The sequence below is a fragment of the Bipolaris oryzae genome, assembly GCF_000523455.1.
Source record: "Bipolaris oryzae ATCC 44560 unplaced genomic scaffold scaffold_60, whole genome shotgun sequence".
NCBI lineage: Eukaryota > Fungi > Ascomycota > Dothideomycetes > Pleosporales > Pleosporaceae > Bipolaris > Bipolaris oryzae.
Window position 1 is genome coordinate 117,599 of NW_006911336.1, and position 24,156 is coordinate 141,754.

A 24,156-nucleotide genomic window follows, 5' to 3' on the forward strand; every position below is an offset into this window, starting at 1 on the left:
ACTAGGGTGCTGCGAGGACGTTCAAGGGCGTGGCAATCTCGAGCTGCAGATAACAGACATGATGATGTAGCCGGTGGGGACAAGTCGGAACAAGCCGACCCCAGCAAGGCGTTTCGGAACTTGGCCGCCCTTTCCATCCAAGAGTCTGCAGGCAATATCTAGCACCTCTGTATATAGATGTCCGATGGCTGCCAGCTAGAGTTTTTTTTTTCTCTTACCTCGGCCTCTCTGTAGCAGAAATCAAGGGCAATGGGCATTCCGATCAATGGCAAGGGGCTACACGAAAACGTGGCATGGGCGAAACGCTAGGTGTGGCTAGTGCGTGGCGCATGCGGGTCAGACTAGAGGACAGATTTCTTGGGATGCGCCAGAGTCAAGACAAGTGCTGTTGCGCCGCCTTATTGCCGTTTCTGCCGTGGCCAGTCGCAGAACCTTCCTTTTGATTCCCTTCTTTAGTCCTGTAATCGTGCTTGGAAACACGGTCTCTTCTTTTCCTCTAGCAATCAGCGGCAGAACACTGGGTGCTGACCAAGTTGATAAATACGTCAGGGATACAGGCACACCCATTCGGTACTCTTATAGGTCAGATATTTCTCCAACGAGGTACCACATCCTTGTGCAAAAACACCGACGCGCGATAATCGAGCGACAAACGTACGAATCTGCAGTAGGCTGAGCAAAAGTCGATTGGTGAAAGAGCCTTGGCATGGAGAATGCTTACACAAAGACGCCCGCTGAGGCGTTGAGGCACTTTCAAGTCGACGAGCACAAGGGTCTTAGCGCACAGCAGGTCCAGAGCTCAAGGGAGAAGCACGGCAAGAATGGTATGTGAGACTTGTCGACACGCAGCGCGCGCAAAGGACCGGGCTTTTGGCCAAATCTCAGCGACAAGTGCTAATGCGCAGAAACAGCGTTGCCAGAAGACCCCCCGACGCCCATTTGGGAGCTCATCCTCGAGCAGTTCAAGGACCAGTTGGTCATCATCTTATTAGGTTCTGCAGCTGTATCCTTCATACTTGCCCTTTTCGAGGAAGAGGAAGGATGGACTGCCTTTGTAGATCCCGCGGTTGTAAGTAATGGTCGCCACCAGAGACGCGTATAATTGCTGACTTGTATTGTCCCCTAGATCCTCACCATTCTCATCCTCAACGCCGTTGTCGGAGTTTCGCAAGAAACCAGCGCCGAAAAAGCCATTGCTGCCCTTCAGGAATACTCTGCCAATGAGGCCAAGGTTGTACGCGACGGACACATTGCACGCATCAAGGCCGATGAGCTGGTTCCTGGAGATATTGTTTCGGTCACTATTGGCGACAGGATTCCCGCTGATTGCAGGATCCTTTCTATCCAAAGCAACAGCTTCAATGTCGACCAGTCCATTCTGACGGGAGAGAGCGAAAGTGTGTCAAAGGATACCAGGGTTGTCAAGGACGAGAATGCTGTCAAGCAGGATCAGGTCAATATGCTTTTCTCGGGTACAACGGTCGTTACAGGACATGCAACCGCACTTGTCGTCTTGACTGGCAGCAACACGGCTATTGGAGATATCCACGAGAGCATTACGTCCCAGATCTCGCAGCCTACCCCGCTCAAGGAGAAGCTTAACGACTTTGGCGACCAACTTGCAAAGGTTATTACGGGAATTTGCATTCTGGTCTGGGTCATCAACATTGGCAACTTCAACGACCCGTCTCACGGAAGTTTTGCCAAGGGTGCCATCTACTACCTCAAGATTGCCGTTTCTCTTGGTGTTGCTGCTATCCCTGAAGGTCTTGCCGTCGTTATCACAACATGTCTGGCTCTTGGAACACGCAAAATGGCTGCTAGGAACGCTGTTGTGCGAAGCTTGCCTTCCGTCGAAACCCTCGGAAGCTGCAGTGTCATTTGCTCCGACAAGACCGGTACTCTTACTACAAACCAGATGAGTGTCAGCAAAATGGTCTTCATTAACGACTCTGGTAACGGACTTGAGGAGTTTGACGTTGAAGGTACTAGCTTTGCGCCCGAGGGTCAAATCTCGCTCAACGGCAAGCCCATTGACAACCTCGCTGCCAAGTTCGACACTGTACGCCAAATTTGCGAGGTCAGTGCGCTTTGCAACGAAGCTGCTCTCGCCTATGACTCCAAGAACGGTACATACAACCTAGTTGGTGAGCCTACTGAGGGTGCGCTCCGTGTCCTTGCTGAAAAGGTTGGTACACCCGACGCTGCCCACAACGCGACCCGCGCCAGCACTTCACCTGAAGACCGTCTCGACTTTGCTACCAAGCACTACGAAAGCCAATACACTCGCCTGGCCACATATGAATTCTCCCGCGATCGTAAGAGCATGTCTGTCCTGGTCAAGAAAGGTGATGCGCAAAGGCTTCTCGTCAAGGGTGCTCCGGAATCTATTCTCGACCGCTGCACAAGTGTTGTTGTTGGCAAGGACGGCAACAAGGCCCCTCTGAGCAGTCAGCTGGCCGGCCTTATCACCAAGGAAATTGTCGAATATGGTAACCGCGGTCTTCGTGTCATTGCTGTGGCCTCGGTTGATGACATTGCCTCCCACCCCCTCGTTTCAAAGGCCAAGACTACCAAGGAGTACAGCCAGCTTGAACAGAACATGACTCTGATCGGTCTTTGCGCCATGTTGGACCCTCCTCGCCCTGAAGTCCGTGCCTCGATCGCAAAGTGCCGTTCTGCCGGAATCCGTGTTGTGGTCATTACTGGAGACAACCAGAACACTGCCGAGGCCATCTGTCGTGATATTGGTGTTTTTGGACCTAACGAGGATCTTACTGGCAAGTCGTTTACCGGTCGTCAATTCGACGATCTCTCTGAATCTGAGAAGATGGAGGCCGCCAAGAACGCCAGTCTCTTCTCCCGCACCGAGCCTACACACAAGTCCAAACTCGTCGATCTCCTCCAACAGGCTGGTGAAGTCGTCGCCATGACTGGTGACGGTGTCAACGACGCTCCTGCTCTCAAGAAGGCTGATATCGGTGTCGCCATGGGCTCTGGAACCGACGTTGCCAAGCTTGCCGCCGACATGGTTCTCGTAGACGACAACTTTGCTACCATTGAAGGTGCTGTTGAGGAAGGACGCTCCATCTACAACAACACCCAACAGTTTATCCGCTACCTCATCTCCTCCAACATTGGCGAAGTCGTCTCAATTTTCCTCACTGCCGCTATGGGCATGCCCGAAGCTCTGATCCCCGTCCAACTCCTCTGGGTCAACCTTGTCACCGACGGTCTTCCCGCCACTGCCTTGTCCTTCAACCCTGCCGACCACGACATCATGAAGCGCCAACCCCGCAAGCGTGACGAACCGCTTATCAGCGGCTGGCTCTTCTTCCGCTACATGGTCATCGGAACCTACGTCGGTGCCGCCACCGTCGCCGGCTACGCCTGGTGGTTCATGTTCAACAGCGAGGGTCCCCAAATCTCGTTCTACCACCTCCGCCACTTCCACCGCTGCTCTGCTCAATTCCCTGAAATTGGCTGCGAAATGTTTAGCAACTCGTCTGCCCAGGCTGCCTCCACTGTCAGCCTGAGCATCCTCGTCGTCATTGAGATGCTGAACGCTATGAACGCACTGAGTAGCTCAGAGAGTCTGCTCACGCTACCACTGTGGAAGAATATGATTCTCGTCTATGCCATTTGCCTGTCCATGGCTCTGCACTTTGCACTGCTTTATCTTCCCTTCTTGCAAGGCCTCTTCAACGTTGTCCCGCTTAATGGTAATGAGTGGAAGGCCGTCATGGCGATTAGTGCGCCTATCATGTGAGTTTTTGTTGAAACCTTGTGCCAAAGCGATGATTGCTAACAAAAATGACTAGATTAATCGACGAGGTTCTCAAGTTCTTGGAACGCAGCTTCTTTATCCAGAAGGGTAACGAGAAGCTGTATCCTGTTGAGCAGAATGGAAGGCCAAAGAAGGAGTAGAGCGGTTCTTGCTCTTGCCTTTTTTTCGCCCTCTCTACTCATCCTTCGGTGTCTTGAGATGCAGGAGAAAGAGTTGAGGAACGTGTTACCGAGTGTACGTTATTAGCAAGGGCAGAATCAAAGGCGGGTTGAGATGGTGCATTTCCTGATGGTTCGGTGGAACACTTTTTGTATGTGTTTTGGTGGTTTTCTGCGCTCTCCTTTCTAGGCAAACTTTGCGCGGCAGCCATCATGATGCATGTGTGATTAGATGGTTAGAACGGTTAGAATTCTGTTGCTATACTACACGCAAAACATTAAGAATGAAAATCTTAGAGATACAACGTCGCCCATGAGGAGCTGTGTGGATCTTGTGTAATGTTTTGCATCTGCTTGGTTAAAGATGTAGTGATTGACGGGTTAGTAACTTGACAAGGATGTTAAGGATAAAACGCATAGGTATTACGGAATTTCCTAAATATATACGCAGATGTAAGAGAGGCAAAGTAAGTCTTACCTAACATAGTATATATGTGTAGTGTAACTAAGCAGTGAAAGCTCTAGTCCTAATGAATCCGACGCTAATATCTATCCTCACTTTCACTTCACACAGCCGCGTCACTACAAACTTTTCGCCTGTCCATCTGTCCTCTCCCCAAATATCCTGCCATACTTTCTCCACAACCCCGCAGTTTCCATAACTTGCAACCGCAACCATGCCGCCTTATGGCCTCTACCCCATCCCGCGACACCACCTATCCCCACAAAACAACAAGCTCCAGCATCGCCGCACATTCAACAGCATGTCCTTTGCTGATGTGGAGCCCGCGCGAGAGGCTAATATAAAGAAAAAGGCGGAAGTAGCAGCGACCAAGAGCGATGCTGCAGCAAAGACCAAGATCAAGATGGAAACCGCACCCGGGGCTACATCAAAGGCCAAGGCTGAGACAGCAGAGGCCGCAAGCGAGGTTACTGCAAAGACGGCGGAGCAGCGCGCTCAGAGGAAGCTAGAGAAGCGTCAGCGCAAAGAAGAGAGGAGACTGAAGAAGGAGCGCAAGGCACAAGCTGAGCAGCAGCAGCAGCTTACCGAAGCAAAGAGTAACGTACCACTTCAGCAACCTGACACTACATCATCTGTGACTCATGTAGAAACTGCATCGCAAGCTCAGCAATCTGACGCTACTCCCGTGGCCACCCCAGTCAAGAATGGACGCTTTGGTCCACGCGGTCCGTATAAGAAACGTGAGAAAACAGCTGACGGCACACCGGTATCTGCAATCAAGCGCAAGAGGGAGAGCGAAGTGCAGACTGGCAGTAGCAAGGACGTCGACGGCGGCACGTCATTGCTTGACCCGAATTTCCTGTCATCGCTCAAGGAAAAGATGGGAGATATGGGGTCTGCGTTTAAGGAAACAGAAAAGGAAGGCGAGGAGCCTGCGAAGAAGAAGAGGGGACGTCCGGTGGGTTGGCGCAAGAATGCTGCTGACTCAGAGTCTGTCGAGACTGAGACTCCGAAAGGTGGTGGTAAGAGTGCTGTTGTTGCACCAACACCGGCGTCTACCACTAAGAGCACTGTTTCCTCAACACCAGCATCTACCAAAGTCACTGGCTCAATTCTCGACAAGTCGTTCAAGGTGACCAAGACGACCAAGACGCCCGTACTAGTTCCCTCGGTTGCGTCGACACCAGCATCTACTCAAGTCGCTGGCCCAATTCTCGAAAATTCGTTCAACATGAAGAGGACGCCTGTACCAGTTCCAGTTCCATCGAATGCGTCGAGTGTGTCTGCTTGCGCAAAGACACCGGTTCCGGTGCCGCGGAAGTACAATCCCAACGCCAGTGAATGCATGAGTGAGCTGCGGCCTGTCAAGACGGCAAAAGTTGATCAAGATGACGTTGTCGTCGCCGAAACACCTCCCTCACGCATGAGCAAAACACCAGTCACAACACCTCGTCGGCCCGCCATCCCATTCCCTCACCTCAGGCGCTTATTCTCCGAAAGTGAGTCATCTATGGTGAAGGGAAAAGGTACCACCATCGACCTCACTTCCCCTGAGGAACCCACACCAAAAGCCAATCCATCTGCAAAGCACATCATCAGCAGCCAGGGCTCAGTCAACCCGCTTACCAGCAGTCAAGCCTCCATGGACTCCCTCCCAAACACCCATCTCCCGGCCTTCTCCGCTTCCACCCTCACCTACTACAAACAACAACTAAACGAAAAGCCCAAAGCGCGACCTCGGCGCCACCAACGCGCCACCTCCGAAGCCCCCAGTTCGAGCAGCGACTCCACCTCCACCACACAGAGCGTGCTCGACATGCTGACTCGGGTCCCAAAACCCTACAGTTCCACATCTGACAACCCCTTCTCCTCCTCCTCCTCCTCCTCCAAAAAGAAGAAGAAGAATAACGGAGAAGAGCAGCACGTTGAAGCTGATGGCGAAACCTTCACCAAAGCCTTCAAAGTCATCCAGCGAACCGTGAATTTCAGTGATGAACAAGAGTACCTCGCCTTATACCAGAAGATTCTCGAGCAAAGCAAAAAAGCCCCGCTTCCATGCTTAAAAAACGCAACAGGCTGTTCCTTGCGCATCCACGATCCCACCTCCTCTTCCTTACTCGCCCCTACCGCTGCACTCGAGAAGCCAGGCTCAGACCTGCACGATGCGACCCAGCGCGCAGAAGCTGCAGAGACGTTTCTCCGCTACGCACTCATGGCGCGTGTCCCTGTTCCACTCGGCCGCATCACAGGCGTGTGGCGCTTGTACTGCAAGCAGTATGCGGGACAGCATGTAGACAAGTACAGTGCGGGCATGCGTACGCTGACGATTACGTCGCCGTCGTCGTACCAGGGGACCCCCGTGTTCACCGCGCGTTTGCATATTCCGCCGCGGCCCGTGGCGTTTGCCATTGCGCCGTTTGCGGCACCGCCGCATGCGGGGTTCCGCGCGACGAGGATGAAGCTGGTGCAGGAGGGGTATACGATGGAAATGGTGTTTTTCGGGAATGGATATGCGAGGGTGAGGGCGGATGTGGGGTTGTTGCTCTCTGGGAAGCATGGGGCGGGCGCGCAGGTGCAGAGTGCGGGTGGTAAGAATAAGGAGTATGGTGTTTGGCACTTTCTTGCTGTTCATGAGAGGCCGCTTTACTGGGAGCCCGAGGTCGATGAGTTGGAGGTTGAGGGGAAGAGGCTGTTTGCTGCGTATGATGGTATCGAGTAAGTGGCAAGGATCGGAGTGTTTGGGAGGGGGGGATTGAGTTTGGGCGGTTAAGGCAGGAGAGGGACGAAGAGGGATTGTGTTTTGTGCTCTCTTCGAAATACTACTGCATGCGCGAGTATCGTCTTGCGGCTAATGTAGTGCCACAGTCTTTGTAGTTTCTGATGAAGGATCCTGTATGGTTAGATATTCTGCATGGATAATGCTTAGCAAACACTCCAGTTCATTTCAAATGAAACGGCGCCGTCGAATGGGCTCATTAGACTAGTTCATGTGTGTTTGATGCTTGATACACTTCTATGAAGGCATATATACATGCCGTAAACTACGCAAAGCCGGGACAACATCATCGCGAAGTGCATAGATGCTGTGTTTGGGGTACGGTAAGCGGTCTTACCTGTGGCTGATCTCGTCTTTTTTTTTCTAAAAAAAAATCTAGGATACTGAGTAGATGCAGTGCTAGTGGCGATTAACAGTTGAAGATGTGGTGCTGAGGCAAAGGAGGGGGAAATTGCGGTGATCGTCTGCAATACTATCTTCTTTTGCGTAGTTAGATAAGATGGTAATGAGATCTGGAGATCAAATTTTGGTGTGAATGATAATGAAAGGAAGGATAATAAACGGGTATGGTGGAGCCTGTAAACGTTGGGGATTCGGTACATACGTACTCGTTGTAGTACAGTAAATCACTCGTCGCACTGCTATAACACCACTGTCCATCGTCCCCTTTAATGTACACCTTAAGACTGTATTGCAACAATAAACACACTAAACTACACCATTTCTGGCCGACTACTATATTAATTCCCTAAATTACCCTATCTTCATCAAGAGCCCTCCTGTCACTTGAACCATAAGACGAGGTAATGACTATCGCCAACTCATTTCACGTTACCTAAAGCTTTCCAATAGGCTCGGGGCTACGTACCCGCATCATGTAGGCTTATTCAGATGATTTCCGCACCCTGCTTCCGATAATGATCATCATGCAAGTTGTGACGCTCGTCATATGTTTTGCCGTCAAGGACATCTCGGTTGATGATAGTACAAGTGAAGACATGCAATCGGTTAGTTCAAGAACGATAAGAAATACAAGGCTAAGATCTACAGCGCCACTTTTTTAGCTTCAACCACGATGCGAAGCAAATGCAAAGACTTTTCAATCCTTGACCGATGATCATGTAGCTTACGACATCTAGCGCAAATACACCGAAACCAGGCTAACTCACACTATGTAACTGCGGTATTTCGCTACAACATCAACACGACAACACACACACACACCTGCATATCCCAGAAAAAGCAAATAGATTATTCTCCGGGTAAACTGGTCCCAAACCGGGATATTCTCCTCCCCTGCTAACTGACCCACCCGTTTGCGTGCGCGCGCGCACGCGTAATGCTAGTCCAGTTGCGTTTTATAACTTTAAGGTTTACATAGGGTACCTAGCTCCCACGTGCATAAGTGCAGCTGAACTACTTTTTCTTCTTCTTTTCTTTCTAACCGCTACCGTTTAATGCGAACTATATAATAGAAAAAAGCTTGTCAATAATATGTATGTGGGCGGCTTGGAGCGGCTTGGCGAGGCACTTTGTACATAGGTAATACTAATATATCTTTTGTCGCTTGCCTACTAGTACATTACACGCACTTTTCTCGTTGTACCTTGACTCAACGCCGTCTTTTTCAAAAGCACTCACAACGACATGTGAAGATATCATAGAACATACAAGTGTGCAAGTTTTCTTTTTTTTAAAAAAAAAAGATAAAAAAAAATCATTATTTCATAAAGTCATAGCTACGTTACACTTTAGTTTCGTCTCCTTACGCGAATCTTGCCGCCATGTAGCGGCAACTTGAGCCACACGGTATCCAGCGGCTTCGGTCTCACCGCCATGTGCTCGACATCATAATTCAACAGCATATGCGCAATAAACACCTTCATCTCGTTTAGCGCGAAGAACCTGCCTGGGCACGCATATCTGCCGAAGCCGAATCCAAGGAAGGCGTCGTCGAGAGTAGCAGTGGATTTGGCCTTGCGCTCCGTCGCATCTTCCTTGGCGGCGGCCTCGAGATCCTCTTTGGTGGTGAAGCTGTCGATGATGTTGCTGACATTGGTGGGGTCGGCGAAGCGGAAGGGGTTGAAAGTGCGGGCTTGGGGGTAGATTTGCTCGTCGTAGTGGATGGGCTCCATGGGGACGGCGATCATAGTTCCTTGGGGGACGTGGACGTTGGAGACGGGGAGACGGATGCCTTCTGGGTGGACGACCTGCAGAATTATGTTTAGAGACCAGCGTTCCTAGGAGGGTTTGGGAGGAAAACTTACGGTTCTGGGGAGTCCGCAGATTGCAAAAGGGTTTAGGCGCATTGATTCACGGATCATGGAGTCGATGAGCTTGAGGTCTCGGACTGCGTCGCGTGTCCAGACGCCGCCGGATTTGGCGAGGACGGTGCTGGCTTCGTTGCGGAGAGCGTCGACATAGCCGAGAGAAGGGTCGGAGCTGAAGAGGTCGAGGATGACATTTTGGACGGTAAAGCTGGTGGAGTGTAGGGAGATGTCGTTGACGAGCAAGAGACGGTGGGCTACGCGTTTTGGCTCCAGTTGACCGACGTCACCTTTGGCAGCAGCAAGATAGCACTCGTCGATGAGCCATTGGAGTCCATCTTTCTGGATTTGGAATCAGCATACGACTCTGTAGACGACAGAGCAAAATATTCGTACCGGTGGTGTCCAGCCGCACTTTGGATTAGCCTTGTAGCGAGCCGTTGCTTCCAGTCGTTCTGTTACAAATGGCAGACAGCCCTTGAGAGCCTTACGTCGCAGGTACCAGCAGTTTGAGCCCACCAAGAAGCCAGTGACTGGCTTCAATGGCTTTGGTGTCGCATTGATAAGCATAGCACCTGCGAAGATGCTCATGGCGTGGTCTCGAAGATCATTCAGGAAAGTTTCATCACGGCCTAGAGAAACGCGTCAGTCTTGCAGTTTCTGGGTCTCGTCACTACAAACTTACATAGCGGCGCGCCACAGAAAGCTCCATTGCTTGCACCAGCAATAAGTTTCAAGCAGGAATCCCAGACTTTGACCTCTTTCCATGTTGCGTCGCCTTTCTCGCCCCACCACCGATCGAAGCCTCTGTCGAGCTCGTCGGCCATGAGTGGAGTCAGATGTTCAAGATTCCTGGTAATTTGGTGGCGCACGACATTGATCTGGAAATCGTTGTCTGCTACCTCCTTGTCCCAGACGGTCCATTTTGTTTGGATAGTCTCGCTCTGCGTGGCATGGATGTCAAGCGTAGACTCTGGAAGCGAGTAGACCTTCTTGATAAGACGGGGTGGCAAAATGATCATAGCACCTCTGTCAATGCTAGGTATGATGAAGGGACTGTTTGAACCGGCAAACTAGTAGCAAGGTGTTGAGTAATTGGCACGCAAGCATTGTAGCGGACCATACCTTGCGATAGCCTTCAAAGGCCCAATCCTGTGTCTTGCGAACAGACTTTAGAGTCGCCCATACCCAGGCGAGCCATCCTTTTCCAAGGCCTACAGTTGGCAGCTCTTTCCAGTGCTTTGATTCCGGTGGCCCAAAAAACAAAGCGCGAATGGCATGGTAGACAACGAAGAGGATAGACAAAGGCACGAGGGCCTGTGTGGGCGTGATGATGAGCTCCATGGCTCTATGCACAAATCACAATATCACAGGAGCAGAGCAGAAACTGCTGGGCTCCAAAAAACCCTTTAAAAGGTGCCATATTCCATGCACCTCTCCAGGCGATAGCAGCAATACATGGGATGGCGTGCGAGTGCTACCATACGCCGACAGCGCTAAGGCGAATTGACACAGTCGTATCCGCCGGACCAGGGTGCCTGCAGCCAGAGACGGCCCAAGACGCTTGTTCGACTTGGCATCCCAGTCTCTGTCTCTTGGTGGGGATTGGCGAATTAGAAGAGTAGTCGTGGGCCGAAGGCTGGATCAAGTTGGAAATGGATTGCGGGGGGGGGGGGGGGGCCCGAACCCGCTGCCCGCAAAAAACAAAGTTCGAGCCGTTGCACCCAGTAAACCGACCACTGGAATTGCGGCAAAAGCAAAATTGATAGACAGCGATGTGGGCGGAGTACAGGTGGGAGAGGGATTAATCGACGGCGGCACACGCATCCTCCCAGGCGGGACAATAGAGTGGCCGTGATCCGAGCCGCACAGGAGGTCGCATAACTAGTAAGCCCACAGTACTATGTATGTACATGTCCAAGTACATACGTCCTTACTCGATACCGCTTGATGCACCCACGCCGATGGGAGCAGCAATCAATCTGGCCATTTATCATGCACGACTAGAGGCCACATTAACAGCGCGCCAACCGCGCGGCTCTACACACGGCTCGGGTCGGCTGACCGCCGCTTCTGGAACGAGAACGGCGTGGGGCTGCCCACTATGGATTCACTTGCCCGCCAGTTGGGGACGTCTTGGTTGTCTTTTCCCATACCTACAGCTCAGCCGAAGGCCAAACGCCATGGTGTGGATACGCATGTACATGCTCTTACTGTACTCGCCTCGGCTGCCGCCCTCTGTTCAGCGTCTCCACATGGTCATGGTTCCCCTCCTCTGGATGGCTGTAACGCACAGGTGCGTCCTCCGCCCGGACGAACTGCCCCAAGCCCACGCAACGGCAAAAAACCCGGTCGAATATCAGCACAACTGCTATTGTCCAATGCACGCTCCAGTGTCCGCTATCGAGAGCAGTGCCTCGAACATGCAGGCAACCGCCTCTTTCGTAGGTGCCGGCACTCGACGTCGCTGTGCAGACAGAGTTAGTCCACCTCGGCATATGCCGCCGGCCAATTGAGCCATTTGCCAAACCCTCCAAGACGTCAACTCAAGATTGAGGTGCGCTATCGCCTTCGCTGCTGGCTTAATCGCCCAGAATACTCGCCTATCAAGAACCGCCAAATTATTGCGCATGCAAAAAAAAACACGCGTACCATGTGGGCGAGCATGCGACCTGGAGACCTCACTAGCAGTGTATCCCGGCCTTGCTGCATACTGGCTGCAATCTAGATCATGTTCAAGCCCGGACTGATGGAGTAACCATGGCGTTTCCGGCAAGACCGGATTGGGTAATATTTTTGAGCAGCATCTGTCTGGCATCGTCATCACTCAACGTCGGACCGATCAAATGTCTAGTAGCCCTCTCCATGGACCGGCCGCATTCTCAGTGCCATCAGGCCCGCCTTCTCACTGGGTCAGCTTCAGAAGCTCAAGGTCGTTGACCCAGCTTCGTAACAGGATTTCCTTCCGCGGTGGGGACTCTGATGCATTAGTCTGCACGTCGAACTAGTGCCTCACCGGAATTTCACATGTGTTCGCTGAACCTGAGGTACCTTGAGTTGTGGCATCGTTTCGAGGCTGGATACTTGAAAGTCTCAACTTGCTGTCTTGGTCTACCCACCAAGAAGCAGCGATTTCACATGGTACTCGAGGGAGATATGACTTTACTATCTGTCCGACAATAGGTACCATGCCCTGGCCGCTGGGACAAGATGTCCGAGATATGAGATGCACCCATGTGTCAATTTCTCACACCGATTGGTCATTAAATCATTTTTTAGTGAGAAAAAAAAAGATACACTTGCTCTGGTATCCATGGCTGCTTTAGTTGCGGCGTACTACTAGTAAAATGCACAGACACGACTCACGACCGACGCCGCAACTAGCTCTTGAGTGAGCAATCGGATACAACATCAATACGCCACATGATGCCAAGAACACGAACATAAACACACCTTCGCAACATCTAAATATTCATAAGCTATTCATGCGCTTGCTCATTAGCCGGGATAGTGGTCTCACTCCACGTTTTTGACATTTTGATCCACTTTGTAGTGCGGGCACATTGTCCCGCATTGCGCCACCGCTCGACATGGGGGTCCTCGGAGCTCCTACACAAGCGGAATTACCCCCATGTACCCAAATACGCCCGTGTATGTATGTACTGTATATACCACTTACGCACCCACTGCATGGGCCATACAGTAGAGCCGCATTTCCGACGCTGTCCAACCGTATTCCCCGAATCCTACGCTACTAGACATCGGGCCGTTACTAGCAAGCACGCAGTGCAGCAAGTGCATGGGCGTAGGCGCTTTCATTGCTTGCATCGGCCACGCCTACCTTCTAGGATGGCTTGTATTATGGACGGAGTCCACCAATCGTGACATGCACGTATAGACGGGCCTCCACAATGCCGGATGGTAGCTGTGCATTTACATAAACTGACACAGACTTGAGGGTAACGTGGGCTGATGTCGCTTGCCTCGAGCTGCATGATAACGGCACAGTAAAACCAATGATGGCTTTTGCTAGCATGCTTGACGGGGACGCTGCGACGGAGCACTACGACCGAGGTTTCTGCGCCATCAGGCTTTGACGGTCTTGCTTGCTTGCTTGCTTGCTTGGGCCGGCCTTGTATATGTACCAAAACATAGCCCATGTACCTGGCTCCCAAGCAGCAGGTCCGGTCCAATTTTTAAACTTTTCCATTGTACACTTCCCATAGTCACAATGGACGCTCTAGTATTGCCAACAGTACACTTGCCTACGTTGAGTCCTTTGACAGTCAACGCTGCAAGCAGTGTGTTTGGTTTCTTGTCAATTTTTCTTTGTTACAGAGCACTCGTAGCTAGGAAGTTGGTGCGTTTTCAGTCTCTCTGTATATTAAATCCTCCAAGTTCAAAGCTGACCTTATTGTCTTAGCCGTCACTACGACAGCTTCTCAACTATGTCTCCAGGCCCTTTGTGACCCGCTACAAGGCATGGGCATACCTCTTCTGGGGTCCAGAAATTATTCAAAAGGCATTCGATGAGGCGGGTGGCAAGCCATTCGAGTTGTTCGCTCCAGACAACCGTTATGTCTATGTGTCCGACCCTCAGCAAATCAAAGAGATTGACAATGCCCCCGACACCGTCTTGTCACTTCAAGCAGCCTCCAAGCAGGTAAGCTAGTCTACCGCTTGCACTCTCTATTGATGCTAATGAATTTTCAGATGTTGCAACCCGTATACACAATGTGAGTATAGCTCGAAGTTTCTTATCGTTCCTGCCATATGGCAGTCATAGAAATCACATGACTTCCATTCCACATGTTAACCGAGGTTGCAAGTCTTTCGTCCTATGCAGCTTACTGACATACAACAGGCATGGCTTCAATTGGTTCGATAGGCGCGGAACCGAAGGAGTGGGCTTTATCCGCGCTCTTCGCACGCTATTGACCAATAACCTGCCCAAAATCCTACCGGATCTTACTTGCATCATCCGCACAAGATTCGAGGAGCTACATGCTACCCACCCAGTCATCAATGGTATTGTACACTTTGCATGTATCTATGAATGCAGCTAACAGTAAGGCATAGGTAAGAGGCATTCAGATGTCTACCATATGACTGTGAAGCTCGTCGTATTGTCCAACGCAGTGTCGTTTTTCGGAAAGGATCTAGGTATGCCCAAATCAGTATTTGAATACCCTTCTCATGCATAAGCTTACACATATTTAGCCAAAGACGAGCAGTTCATGGTCTCGGCCCTGCAATACATTGAGGAGACTCTAATTTGCGCCGAAATTGTGCGTCTGCTACCTAGCTTCCTGAGCCCGTACGTAATCTCTTCGAACCACTTTTGTTGGTTTTTCTACGCACATCCACCTACTAACATCAACCCCCTTAGCATCGTCGGCAACATCATCGCTCGCACCCTCAAATCCCATGCCGTGATCTTCAACCGCCTCCTCCCTATCGCCCAAGAACGCTGCATCGAACGTGATGCCGCCATGCTCGGCCAAAAGGTGCCTCAACATGTACGTGCTACAAGTATCTCTCCATGTACCTGAACCAAACTAAACTTATCATCACAGGCCGACTGCATCCAATGGATCATGGAGACCTCACCCAAGAACGCCCCATGGACCCCTCAACGTGTAGTCCACGAGCTGATGGCCATCTGGTTCGGCTCTGTCCACGCCGTCTCCACAACCGTCACCTTCGCTATTCACGATCTCTGCCTCCACCCTGAATACGTTGCCCCTCTTCGTGCAGAGTGCCAGGCGCAATATGCGGATTTCGAACGCAAGGGAACGGGTCTGCCACTGTTGGATAGCTTTATCAAGGAGTCTGCGCGGTTGACGCCTGTAGAGTCGCGTAAGTTCTTTTTCTCTCTCTCTCTCTTCTTTACTGTTGCTAATGCAAAAGAACAGAAAGCACCCGTCGCTCAGCTCTTCAACCTTTCTCACTCAAGGATGGTACCCACGTCAACGTCGGCGACTGGTTCTGTACCCCTGTCCGCGCGATAATGACTAACCCCGTTGACTTCCCTACCCCTAACACGTTCAGTGGATTCCGCTTTGCGGACCCGGCGCTTGTCCAGTCGCTGGAAGATGCGAAGGGTTCGTTTGAGATTCTTCAGAAGAAGCCAACTAAGTTGACGGATGTGGATATGACATTCCATGTTTGGGGAACCGGACGCATGGCTTGGTGAGTTTACTTCCCTTCTCTACCTTCTCATCGCCTTTTTTTCTTTGGTGCTTGCACAATGGCGGGGGAAATTAGCTAACAAAATCATAGCCCCGGTCGGTTCTACGCCTCAGCAGTCATGAAGGTCATCCTCGGCCAAGTCATTCTCAACTACGACTGCGAACTCCTCGAGCCGAACGCTAAGCGTCTATTCACATGGCGCTCGACCATTCTACCCAAGCCTAGTGCCAAGGTTATCTTTACGCCACTCAATGCGTAAGACTCACACTGTTGATATAGTGCGATAGCCTCCTTTTATTTGTTTGATTCCCAGGGGGAGTTCTGATTGACGACTTCATGCAATTAGCGTTCCTTGATTTTGGCGTTTGGGCATACGAATTACGATGCAACACGATGATATCCACGCTCCTTTTTTTTGTTGCTAGTACCGAATGAAGATATGACAACTTTCACTAGAAGCCACCCTTGAGATATGATGTTTATGCCACAATAGGGTTGGTGTTTTAGGTCTTGCATTACACATTAAAGTACTATGAGTCACTTGACTTTGCCAAATTACACATTACCACGCCATATTTCCCTTTCCATAATACATCGCATTGCTCATAGTCGCTCTCTCTTCGGCTTCTCCCGGCCCATCCTCACCAATAACAATACTGACTAAACGGCCACTCCTCCACCCCGATACTCGAGCATCGACTCGCATCCTGACAGTTCGACCAATCCCCTCCACACTTCCCAGTCTTGCCTCTCGAATTCATTCCCGCTTGTCGAGAAATCCACACACGTCCTGGATGTGTCTTCCCAAAAGGCAAGTCTGCAGGAGACGTGATGTTCCTGTTCCAACTTGGCCATGCATCTCGGTCACGGTCCAGCAGATTTGCCGCTGTGTTGTTTCTTCTGGACGAAGGTGCAGTGAGTGCTGGTCTGTCGGGCACGTCAAAGCCGCGGATCACTCTCTCTGGTGGGTAGTCGTCGCGCGCCACGACTGCGTATCCAGTGTATGCGGTGAGAGGGGCGGGCGAGATCTTTGTGTAGGATAGGCAGTGTGTGACGAGATGGGATTTGGGTGTGCAGACGGAAGGGATGACGGTTGAGAGGAGGAGTCGAGGTGCGTGATTACATGGAGCGGTGTGTTTGAGGGCAGGCTTTTGTGTGGGCGCTGTTGTAGCATCTTGTTTCTTAGAAGGCTTCAGTGGCTGCGAAGCCGACTGAGTGCCTGCAGAGTTGTAGATGAAGCTATCAGTGCGTTTGTGATGATTGTGTGAGCTCAAGGTTGGCTTGCGTCCTGCGAACAGCGTTATGAGCCAGTCACGCCACGTTCTTGATGACTCGTCTGGGTTGTATCGTTTGGTCGTAAAACCAGGTCGCTCTTGTGCGGCCGCTTCATCGTTCCCAGACTCTGGTATATACAGGGGCGCGAGCACCAGGAGTGAGTCGCTTGGGTCGCTATCATCATCCACCGAACTTGGGAAGCTAGACAGGTTCCTTGAATCGAATGAAGAAATTGGGGTTTCTGCCGTATGAGAGATGGCGCTCTTCAAAATGTCGCCCATCCCATCAAGTGCTGGAGCAGGAGCCCGCATTTGGGAAACATACCCTCCTTTTCTTCCATGCGTATCAATATCCTCTTTGTATATCGCCCGGTCTGAATCAATGGGAGTTATATATACTTATCTCAGTTAGCAAGCGTTGTGAAGAAATGAGCATAGCGGTCAAATAGATGCCTCTTTTGACTATATCTGGGTCATCCATGATGCTGTTTGTAGGTGATGATTTGGCCATGTCCACGTGATGCTTGTTGTTTTCTTGCGGACGCTGTTTGTTTTGGCCATGCAATCGAATGCGCAACATGATTGTGCCCAGTTCAGTGATATTGAAACTATTATTTGGGATGAATGGGATGAATTGGTCGAATTAGCTGAGTAAGTTTGTGTGAGGAATCGGTAAGAGAAAGGTGTCAAGAGAAACTGGTGGTGGAAGTAGATTCGAGAACTGCGCAAGGTTGTGGAGAGTCGCAAAATGAATTTCCCATTGCATACACAGGGCTTAATCAGTACATGGAAGATTCACTACTTTGCGAGTGATTGTGATGAAGCGATGTGACGGTAGTGGTGATGGCGGTACATGGCAATATCACAGTGAAGGTGAAACTGAGAGACGTGGATTACATGAAAGGAGGCAAAAATGTAGAGCATTTGCTGATGATAGAGATGTCACTGGGATATATGGTCAAAACTGATTGGTTGCATATCTCTGGTCTCTTGAGAGTGATGTATGAGTACAGCTGCATACCGCCAGATGAGCATAGAGACAGTGTAGCACAGGCTTAAGCTGTAGGCGTTGATACAATGACACTTGACCGAGCTCTGATTGACACGGATAGGAGCGCACATGATAGCTCAACCATTATGCTAGCGTGCACACGGGCACGAAGAGATGGGCGCTTGGTGATTCAAGGTTCACACCCAGTATACTCATGCGTTGTCTGCGCAAATATATGTGACTGCATGCAAGGTTAGCAAAACAAAAAGGCGGACCTAAGGCAAGGAAAAACTTACCATTGTTTCCACGGACAAAGGCATCGCCCCAGTTGCGCGTGACCTTGCCGTCTGAGACTTCCTTGCAACGCTCAAGGGCAATGTTCATGTAGCCATCGACTGACTGAAGGTCGCCTGTGCCGGTGTTAGCATACAATGGAGACGAGGATAGTAGTGTGTGCACCTTTGTAGATGATGCCAGAGTTCAGCTTGACAGTGACGGGAGCCCCAATAATCTCGCTGAGGAAGCCGCTGGGGTCTCGAGAGTCGGCAGCGGCCTCTGGTGCTGGGCTTTCGCCGTTTGTGGACATGGTGTCGTGGCTGGGTAGATGAGAGTTCCTGCACACATGTTCAGCGACATGGCGGTAGTAGCATAGATGATGCCAGGATGAGGGAGCTTACGTAAGAAGAGGTGTGTTCCTGCCTTGCGCTGGCGATGTGCTGGTGGGTGACGGGTGAATGGACTGAGCAGGTGGCGCACGGACCCGCTCTCTCTATCGCTACTCAGAGATGGCAATCGCGAGCAACGTGACTGCGCGTTTGGGAAAGCCCCACCGTCCCGCCTTCCACGTCTGTCCGCCTGCTCCTCCCAGGCGGGTACTGCTGAGTCAACGCCGTTCAAGGCAGCCCATTCATAATCCATGCCTCTCTCACAACCATGACACAAGCCACCCAGAGCGCAGCACCGCCCAAGAAGCGCTCCCTCTTCAAGCGCCCAGCCTGGCAAGACTCTCCGAAAGACGACGACGCCGACATCTTCAGCCACTCGAATGAGTTTGCCGACATCATCGCCGACGAGGCCAGGCGGCGCGCAGAGGAAAAGAAGCAGGACGAGACCCGCCGTGCACGCAAGCACTCGCAGCCACGAGACAGTAAACGTCGGCGCACGTCAGATCAAGACGACAAGAAGGCTACTGCTAGCTCGACGCTGAAGGCATCCCCCGGACGCAGCAAAACTCCCCTCTCCCCTCTCCCAGTACAATCGCCGCCGGCCTCGCTCGCTGCTCGATACGACTCACTAGCAACGTCCAATTCCTCGGCCACCTCGCTACCACATAAGGACTCGCTCGTTATTGAGCTAGATGATTCGGGCGATGACTCGCATAATGTTCCCAAGCCTCCCGCGCCAGCCGCTGTCGGGCATACACAAGACGTGACCGTTCGCCAGTCAAGACCGTCGCCAGTGGTTATTTTAGACGACGACGACGATGATGAAGACGAGGCAGAGGATGAAGAAGACTCTATGTTTGCCGCATTGAGGGCAAGAGCACGAGCGCGCATTGCAGCAAAGGCCGCTGCCTCATCAGCACAAGGCAGCGACACCCGCAAAGCCCCAATCACCCAACTTCTCATTACTTCGCGCATCCCAAACACAAACCCCCTCATGGTCAAGATCAGAGTCGACACTTATGTCGAGAAGCCACGCAAGGCATGGTGCGCAAAGCAAGGCCTTTCGCAAAAAGACGCAGACAATGTTTTCTTCACGTGGAAGGGCACACGTATATATGACAGCACGTCCATCACACGTTTGGGCATCACAGTTGATGACAGCGGTAATGTGACAATCGAAGGGGACACTAACATTTACGATGACGTCAACCTCCCCAAGATCCATGTCGAAGCCTGGACCAGTGAACTTTATAAAGAGTACAAGAGGGAGGAGGCTGCAGCGGCGGCGGCTAGAATACTCGCTGCCGAAGCCCCTGTTGTGGTCGAAGAGACTCCTACTCCGGAACCTACACCCGTGTCCACGAAACTCCGCGTCATCTTGCGTGCCAAGGGCAGGGCTGACTTTGGCTTGACAGTGAACCCAGTATGTACAGATATCTTTGGGACAAGATAGGCCATGTATACTAACAAGAGCTATAGCATACCACTATCGCTCACATTGCGAGCGCGTACAAGTCTCAAACCGGCATTGATAAAAACCAACCAATCACACTCATGTTTGACGGCGACCGGCTTATGCCCTTGGACACCGTGGCCGACTACGAAATGGAGGACAAGGATGGAATTGAAGTCCTGTTCAAGTAAACATGTCTCCACGTTTTACTTACAGCAGCCGTCTTCTGGTCTGTACTCACATCATCGTTATTTGATTTCTTGATATGAATGCTAGCGTGGCGTTGGGCGCATCGATATTCGAACCACGTGTGCTTTGGCAATTTGATCCTAATATTCCTTGAAATGGACCTGGGCCATTTTTAACGCATCATATATCAACCATGGCTGTCAGTATAACGATTTATCTTTTGATTCAACGACTTAGATATTAGGATTCTTCCTCCTGTTCGCACCTCCGTCAAGAATCAACTCTTGACCACTCAAAAAGCCTGCTCCCATAACATACTCCACCATCTCAGCAAGGTCCTCTCCTCTTCCCACCCGACCAGCGGGATGCTGCTTATGATACAACTCATCCAAATCGTCGGCCCACGCCATCATCCTCAGCTTCTGTGCGGACTCCTCATGCGGGGCAACCTCCTTGTACGCGCCATTCTGCTGCTCCTTGATCTCCAAATCCCGTGCCTTACACTCATGCTGCACACTGACCCACCCGGGCGAAATAGCCACGACACGGATTCCCCATCTCTGACACGAAACCGACATTGCCTGTGTCAACGCCAACACCCCCCCTTTACTCGCCGCATACCCCTCACAATCCGGATCAGACTGGTGCGCACGAAATGACGCAACGTTGATTATGCAGCCCCCCTCATCTAGCTTGTCTTCTCCATGCAAGTTCGTAGGTAACTGGTTGAATTCCTCTGTCCGCTTGAGATCCTTCCTCCTATCCACACCCTTCGCGCCCTCCTTTTGCGTATTCTTACTCTTCATGAAAGGGATAACCGCTTGACTCACATAAAACGGTGCACTGAGATTCGTAGCGATGTACGCTTCCCATTGCGCGCCCGTAGCTTCATCTTCCATGGTGCCGTTTCCGGCGTTGAAAAAGCCGCGGGCGATACCCGCATTGTTAATCAATACATCGATGCGGCCGCCAAAGAACTCGGCGGCTTGAGCGACAGCAGTGCGGATCTCGTCTGGCTTGGCGAGATCGGTGACGTGGGAGCTTACGCGGGGTGCGTAGGCGGAGAGGTGCGTGGAGACGGCGTAGTCGAGTTCTTCGGCGTCGAAATCTAAGATGAAGACGCAGTGCTGGGCGGGGAGGGAGAGAAGGTGACGTGCGGTGCAGCGACCTATGCCGCGCGCGCCGCCGGTTATGATGATGTTTTTGGATTTTGAAGATGGCATTTTTGTGTGTATGTTTTGCTGGGATAGCGAAAATCCAGGAACCAGATAGGAATAGTAGTAGTAGTACTATCTAGACCTCATTGCAGTTGCAAAAGCACATGCAACCTTCTTATATGTATGTACATGTCTCCAGAATGCCCGCTTGTTGGTGGCGCATGTGCTAGCCGTTCATATTGTGTGTGCGGGACTCATCCTTTCAGGCTATTTTGCTCTTCCAGCCGCGCATGTAGCGTGGTGGAGTGCAACGGAAACGTTGGTGTATGCATACATTAGCCCTGGGGGGTTGTTCGGGAACATCCTGCATCGAATTCCTAGTCTGGTACGTCTTGGAAGCAGGCCCGCGTATCCGCTTCACGTTTCCCCATGAACGCAAATGAGATAAATTGACAAATGTTCCGATGGAAAGGCGGACCTGGATACTAAGCGATGATTGAAGTGCAGAGAGCGCTTGAGAGACATGCGGAGTTCGGACAGGCGAGCCGTTGGAAGGATGCAGTTGTCTCACTGGAGAAGGTGGTGTGCAGATACGGGATATCTGGTCGCTTGCCTGGCCCGCTTATCGTGCATAGCTATGTTCCGCTGCGAACTTGTTGTTACGTTTTGATGGTATACTTTGAGTTTGACGATGGGAGCAATGGGAGTTTTACCGAGGGTAAAGTGAGCATTTTTGCCTATCATAGTTTGCTGAACATCTACATATGAAGTCTGGTTGATTATTGTCATGTGTCCTTTTCGTAGGAAGCATCAAAGTCTAAATCTCGTTCATGGTTATCTTTTATTCTTGATGCTGTGTGATTCTGGATGGTAGATTGGATACGTATTGCATGCCTTCATCTTAACTACTGATCTAGCTACAATACATTATCGTAGCAATCACGACTCGTGATATCAGAATACTCCCCAGTAACATCATCTCGTTGCCATCTCCTCCTCCACCTTTTGTCCCGTGCACTCTTGCAGCAACCGCTCTTGCACGTTCTTAGCAGCCCGCGCATAGGCAACAATATCCACATCCGTCTTCTTGCCATCGGATCCACCGTCAAACACCTCGTAGCTAAACCACCCCCGGAATCCTGTCTTGAGCACTGCTCTTGCAACATCGACAACGGGTAGGTAACCGCCATTGTATGGGAGCGGTCTGAAGTCATGGCTCCAGCGTCCGCGAGGTAGCAGACCGGACTCATCGCGCTCAGCGTTCATCGGTTGCGGTACCCTGTACCCATCGCTGATTTGCAGGAGATAAATCTTTTCCTTTGGGATACTGGAACTGAGTTTCTCAAGGCTCTTATGGAAGCGCTTCTCTAGCTCGTCCTTGGACACATCTTCGCGCACGCCAGATGCGGTTCTAGGGTCTCCCCATTCGCCGCCGGCGGTCTGAAAAGTATCAAGACAGAGACCAATGTTTGGTCGGTCGACTTGCTGGACAATATTCCAGACGTCATTCCAGTCCGGGGCATGTGTCGACCAGCACCAGTTTTCGTAGGCGAGTCGGAAGCCGTGCTCGTCGAGCATGTCGCATAGCACCCGGAGGTCCGATACCATTTTTCCCTTTTCAAGTTTTTCAAGCGGCGTATCGGTTGATCCAACTTGGAGCATGTCTGTTCCGCATGCCTGCATGATGCGGATCCAGCCGCGTGCTCTGTCCATGGCATCTTTATGGCCAGGAGAACCTTCGGGCCAACCTTCGTAATTGGAAAATGGCTGCAACATCATGATTCCTAAGTTCCTCTTTTCGCATTCTTTCTTGATTTCACTTGCTACTGTGCAAAGTTCATCGTAGTTGGATGGCTGCACCTCATGGCCGAGCAAGGTTTGACCGTACGAAAGGATATCTGGGAATGAAAGTTCAACGGCAGAGAAGCCTGCATCCGAGATTGCCTGCAGTCGGTCAAGCAGAGGTGGAGGATTTGATGGGCTGCCGAGCGAGCATGTCGCATAGCTGATGGGAATGGAAACTAGAGAACAGTAGTCGAGCCCGCTCATTATGTGTATCTGAATTATTCGGGTGAGATGGGAATGGGTGTTAACTGCTTAACTTGAATCACCATGGCTACTTATGGAATGGATGGTGGTGCGACACGGTTCTTTCAGTATGCAACAGTTGTGACGTAGAGGTTGTGGAGTAGCGATGACGGCACTCCACAGCCTAGGCTCGGCTGGTCCTACAAAGTGCGACTGAGCAAAATCGCTATGTGTGCTTAGTTGTCTCGTATATTATGGACATGAAGCTTCCACAAACAGCATTGCTCCAAAAAAATAGCGCTGAATGATGACCGGAGCTGCCAGCCCCGTAGTCGGAGCATTGTGACCGCCTCGTAGAGGTGCCGGACGGGCCAACGCCGCGGACGGGCCAACGCCGGATTACGTCCTCCAACACCAATTATTCTATCTACTTCAACCACTCATAACGTGACCATAATACAATTAATTAACGCTGCGCTTGCTACTATTAACGTATTAAAGCCTAATGAAAAACTTGTGTATTCTTAAATTATAAAAAAATATAGTATTAACCTAGGAACGCTAAGCCGCCGCCACTAAGGTGTTTCTAGCTCTAGATGTAACGGGCTGAACGCCCTTTAGATGATCCTCGATGGAATCTCGGTTAACTTGAGGCACCCGATAGGCTACGCCTTATCGGTCCGATAGTTGCTCAGGCAACTGCCTGTAGATAGATAGCTACGTAGCTTAGGAGCTTAGCTCTCTATTAACTACAAC

General features: G+C 51.1%; 9 protein-coding genes across 9 annotated transcripts; 4 read left to right on the forward strand and 5 right to left on the reverse strand.

The window, feature by feature from the left end:
• Positions 1-706: 706 nt before the first annotated feature.
• Positions 707-3,927, forward strand: COCMIDRAFT_5099 (uncharacterized protein; the record flags this gene model as incomplete). Its single annotated transcript, XM_007689524.1, has 4 exons — positions 707-824; positions 912-1,069; positions 1,127-3,765; positions 3,822-3,927. 4 exons carry the CDS (start codon positions 707-709, stop codon positions 3,925-3,927), a joined length of 3,021 nt encoding a protein of 1,006 aa, XP_007687714.1.
• An 884-nt stretch (positions 3,928-4,811) lies between these two features.
• COCMIDRAFT_94633 (uncharacterized protein) lies at positions 4,812-7,127 on the forward strand (the record flags this gene model as incomplete). Its single annotated transcript, XM_007689556.1, has 4 exons — positions 4,812-5,004; positions 5,056-5,540; positions 5,646-5,921; positions 5,997-7,127. The coding sequence occupies 4 exons, from the start codon at positions 4,812-4,814 to the stop codon at positions 7,125-7,127; spliced, it is 2,085 nt and encodes a 694-aa protein (XP_007687746.1).
• Positions 7,128-8,935: 1,808 nt separating this feature from the next.
• Positions 8,936-10,795, reverse strand: COCMIDRAFT_94684 (uncharacterized protein; the record flags this gene model as incomplete). The annotated part of the gene is made up of 5 exons (XM_007689557.1): positions 8,936-9,394; positions 9,452-9,793; positions 9,848-10,083; positions 10,137-10,524; positions 10,577-10,795. 5 exons carry the CDS (start codon positions 10,793-10,795, stop codon positions 8,936-8,938), a joined length of 1,644 nt encoding a protein of 547 aa, XP_007687747.1.
• A 2,887-nt stretch (positions 10,796-13,682) lies between these two features.
• On the forward strand, positions 13,683-15,902 carry COCMIDRAFT_94641 (uncharacterized protein; the record flags this gene model as incomplete). Its single annotated transcript, XM_007689558.1, has 10 exons — positions 13,683-13,811; positions 13,875-14,114; positions 14,165-14,187; positions 14,316-14,479; positions 14,531-14,614; positions 14,672-14,768; positions 14,841-14,970; positions 15,028-15,310; positions 15,367-15,643; positions 15,734-15,902. 10 exons carry the CDS (start codon positions 13,683-13,685, stop codon positions 15,900-15,902), a joined length of 1,596 nt encoding a protein of 531 aa, XP_007687748.1.
• A 382-nt stretch (positions 15,903-16,284) lies between these two features.
• COCMIDRAFT_26128 (uncharacterized protein) lies at positions 16,285-17,229 on the reverse strand (the record flags this gene model as incomplete). Its single annotated transcript, XM_007689532.1, has 1 exon — positions 16,285-17,229. The coding sequence occupies one exon, from the start codon at positions 17,227-17,229 to the stop codon at positions 16,285-16,287; it is 945 nt and encodes a 314-aa protein (XP_007687722.1).
• An 891-nt stretch (positions 17,230-18,120) lies between these two features.
• Positions 18,121-18,494, reverse strand: COCMIDRAFT_5104 (uncharacterized protein; the record flags this gene model as incomplete). Its single annotated transcript, XM_007689525.1, has 3 exons — positions 18,121-18,149; positions 18,205-18,318; positions 18,368-18,494. 3 exons carry the CDS (start codon positions 18,492-18,494, stop codon positions 18,121-18,123), a joined length of 270 nt encoding a protein of 89 aa, XP_007687715.1.
• Positions 18,495-18,841: 347 nt separating this feature from the next.
• Positions 18,842-20,217, forward strand: COCMIDRAFT_94669 (uncharacterized protein; the record flags this gene model as incomplete). The annotated part of the gene is made up of 2 exons (XM_007689559.1): positions 18,842-19,996; positions 20,053-20,217. The coding sequence occupies 2 exons, from the start codon at positions 18,842-18,844 to the stop codon at positions 20,215-20,217; spliced, it is 1,320 nt and encodes a 439-aa protein (XP_007687749.1).
• A 231-nt stretch (positions 20,218-20,448) lies between these two features.
• On the reverse strand, positions 20,449-21,438 carry COCMIDRAFT_94682 (uncharacterized protein; the record flags this gene model as incomplete). The annotated part of the gene is made up of 1 exon (XM_007689560.1): positions 20,449-21,438. One exon carries the CDS (start codon positions 21,436-21,438, stop codon positions 20,449-20,451), a length of 990 nt encoding a protein of 329 aa, XP_007687750.1.
• A 909-nt stretch (positions 21,439-22,347) lies between these two features.
• Positions 22,348-23,421, reverse strand: COCMIDRAFT_94624 (uncharacterized protein; the record flags this gene model as incomplete). Its single annotated transcript, XM_007689561.1, has 1 exon — positions 22,348-23,421. One exon carries the CDS (start codon positions 23,419-23,421, stop codon positions 22,348-22,350), a length of 1,074 nt encoding a protein of 357 aa, XP_007687751.1.
• Positions 23,422-24,156: the final 735 nt, after the last annotated feature.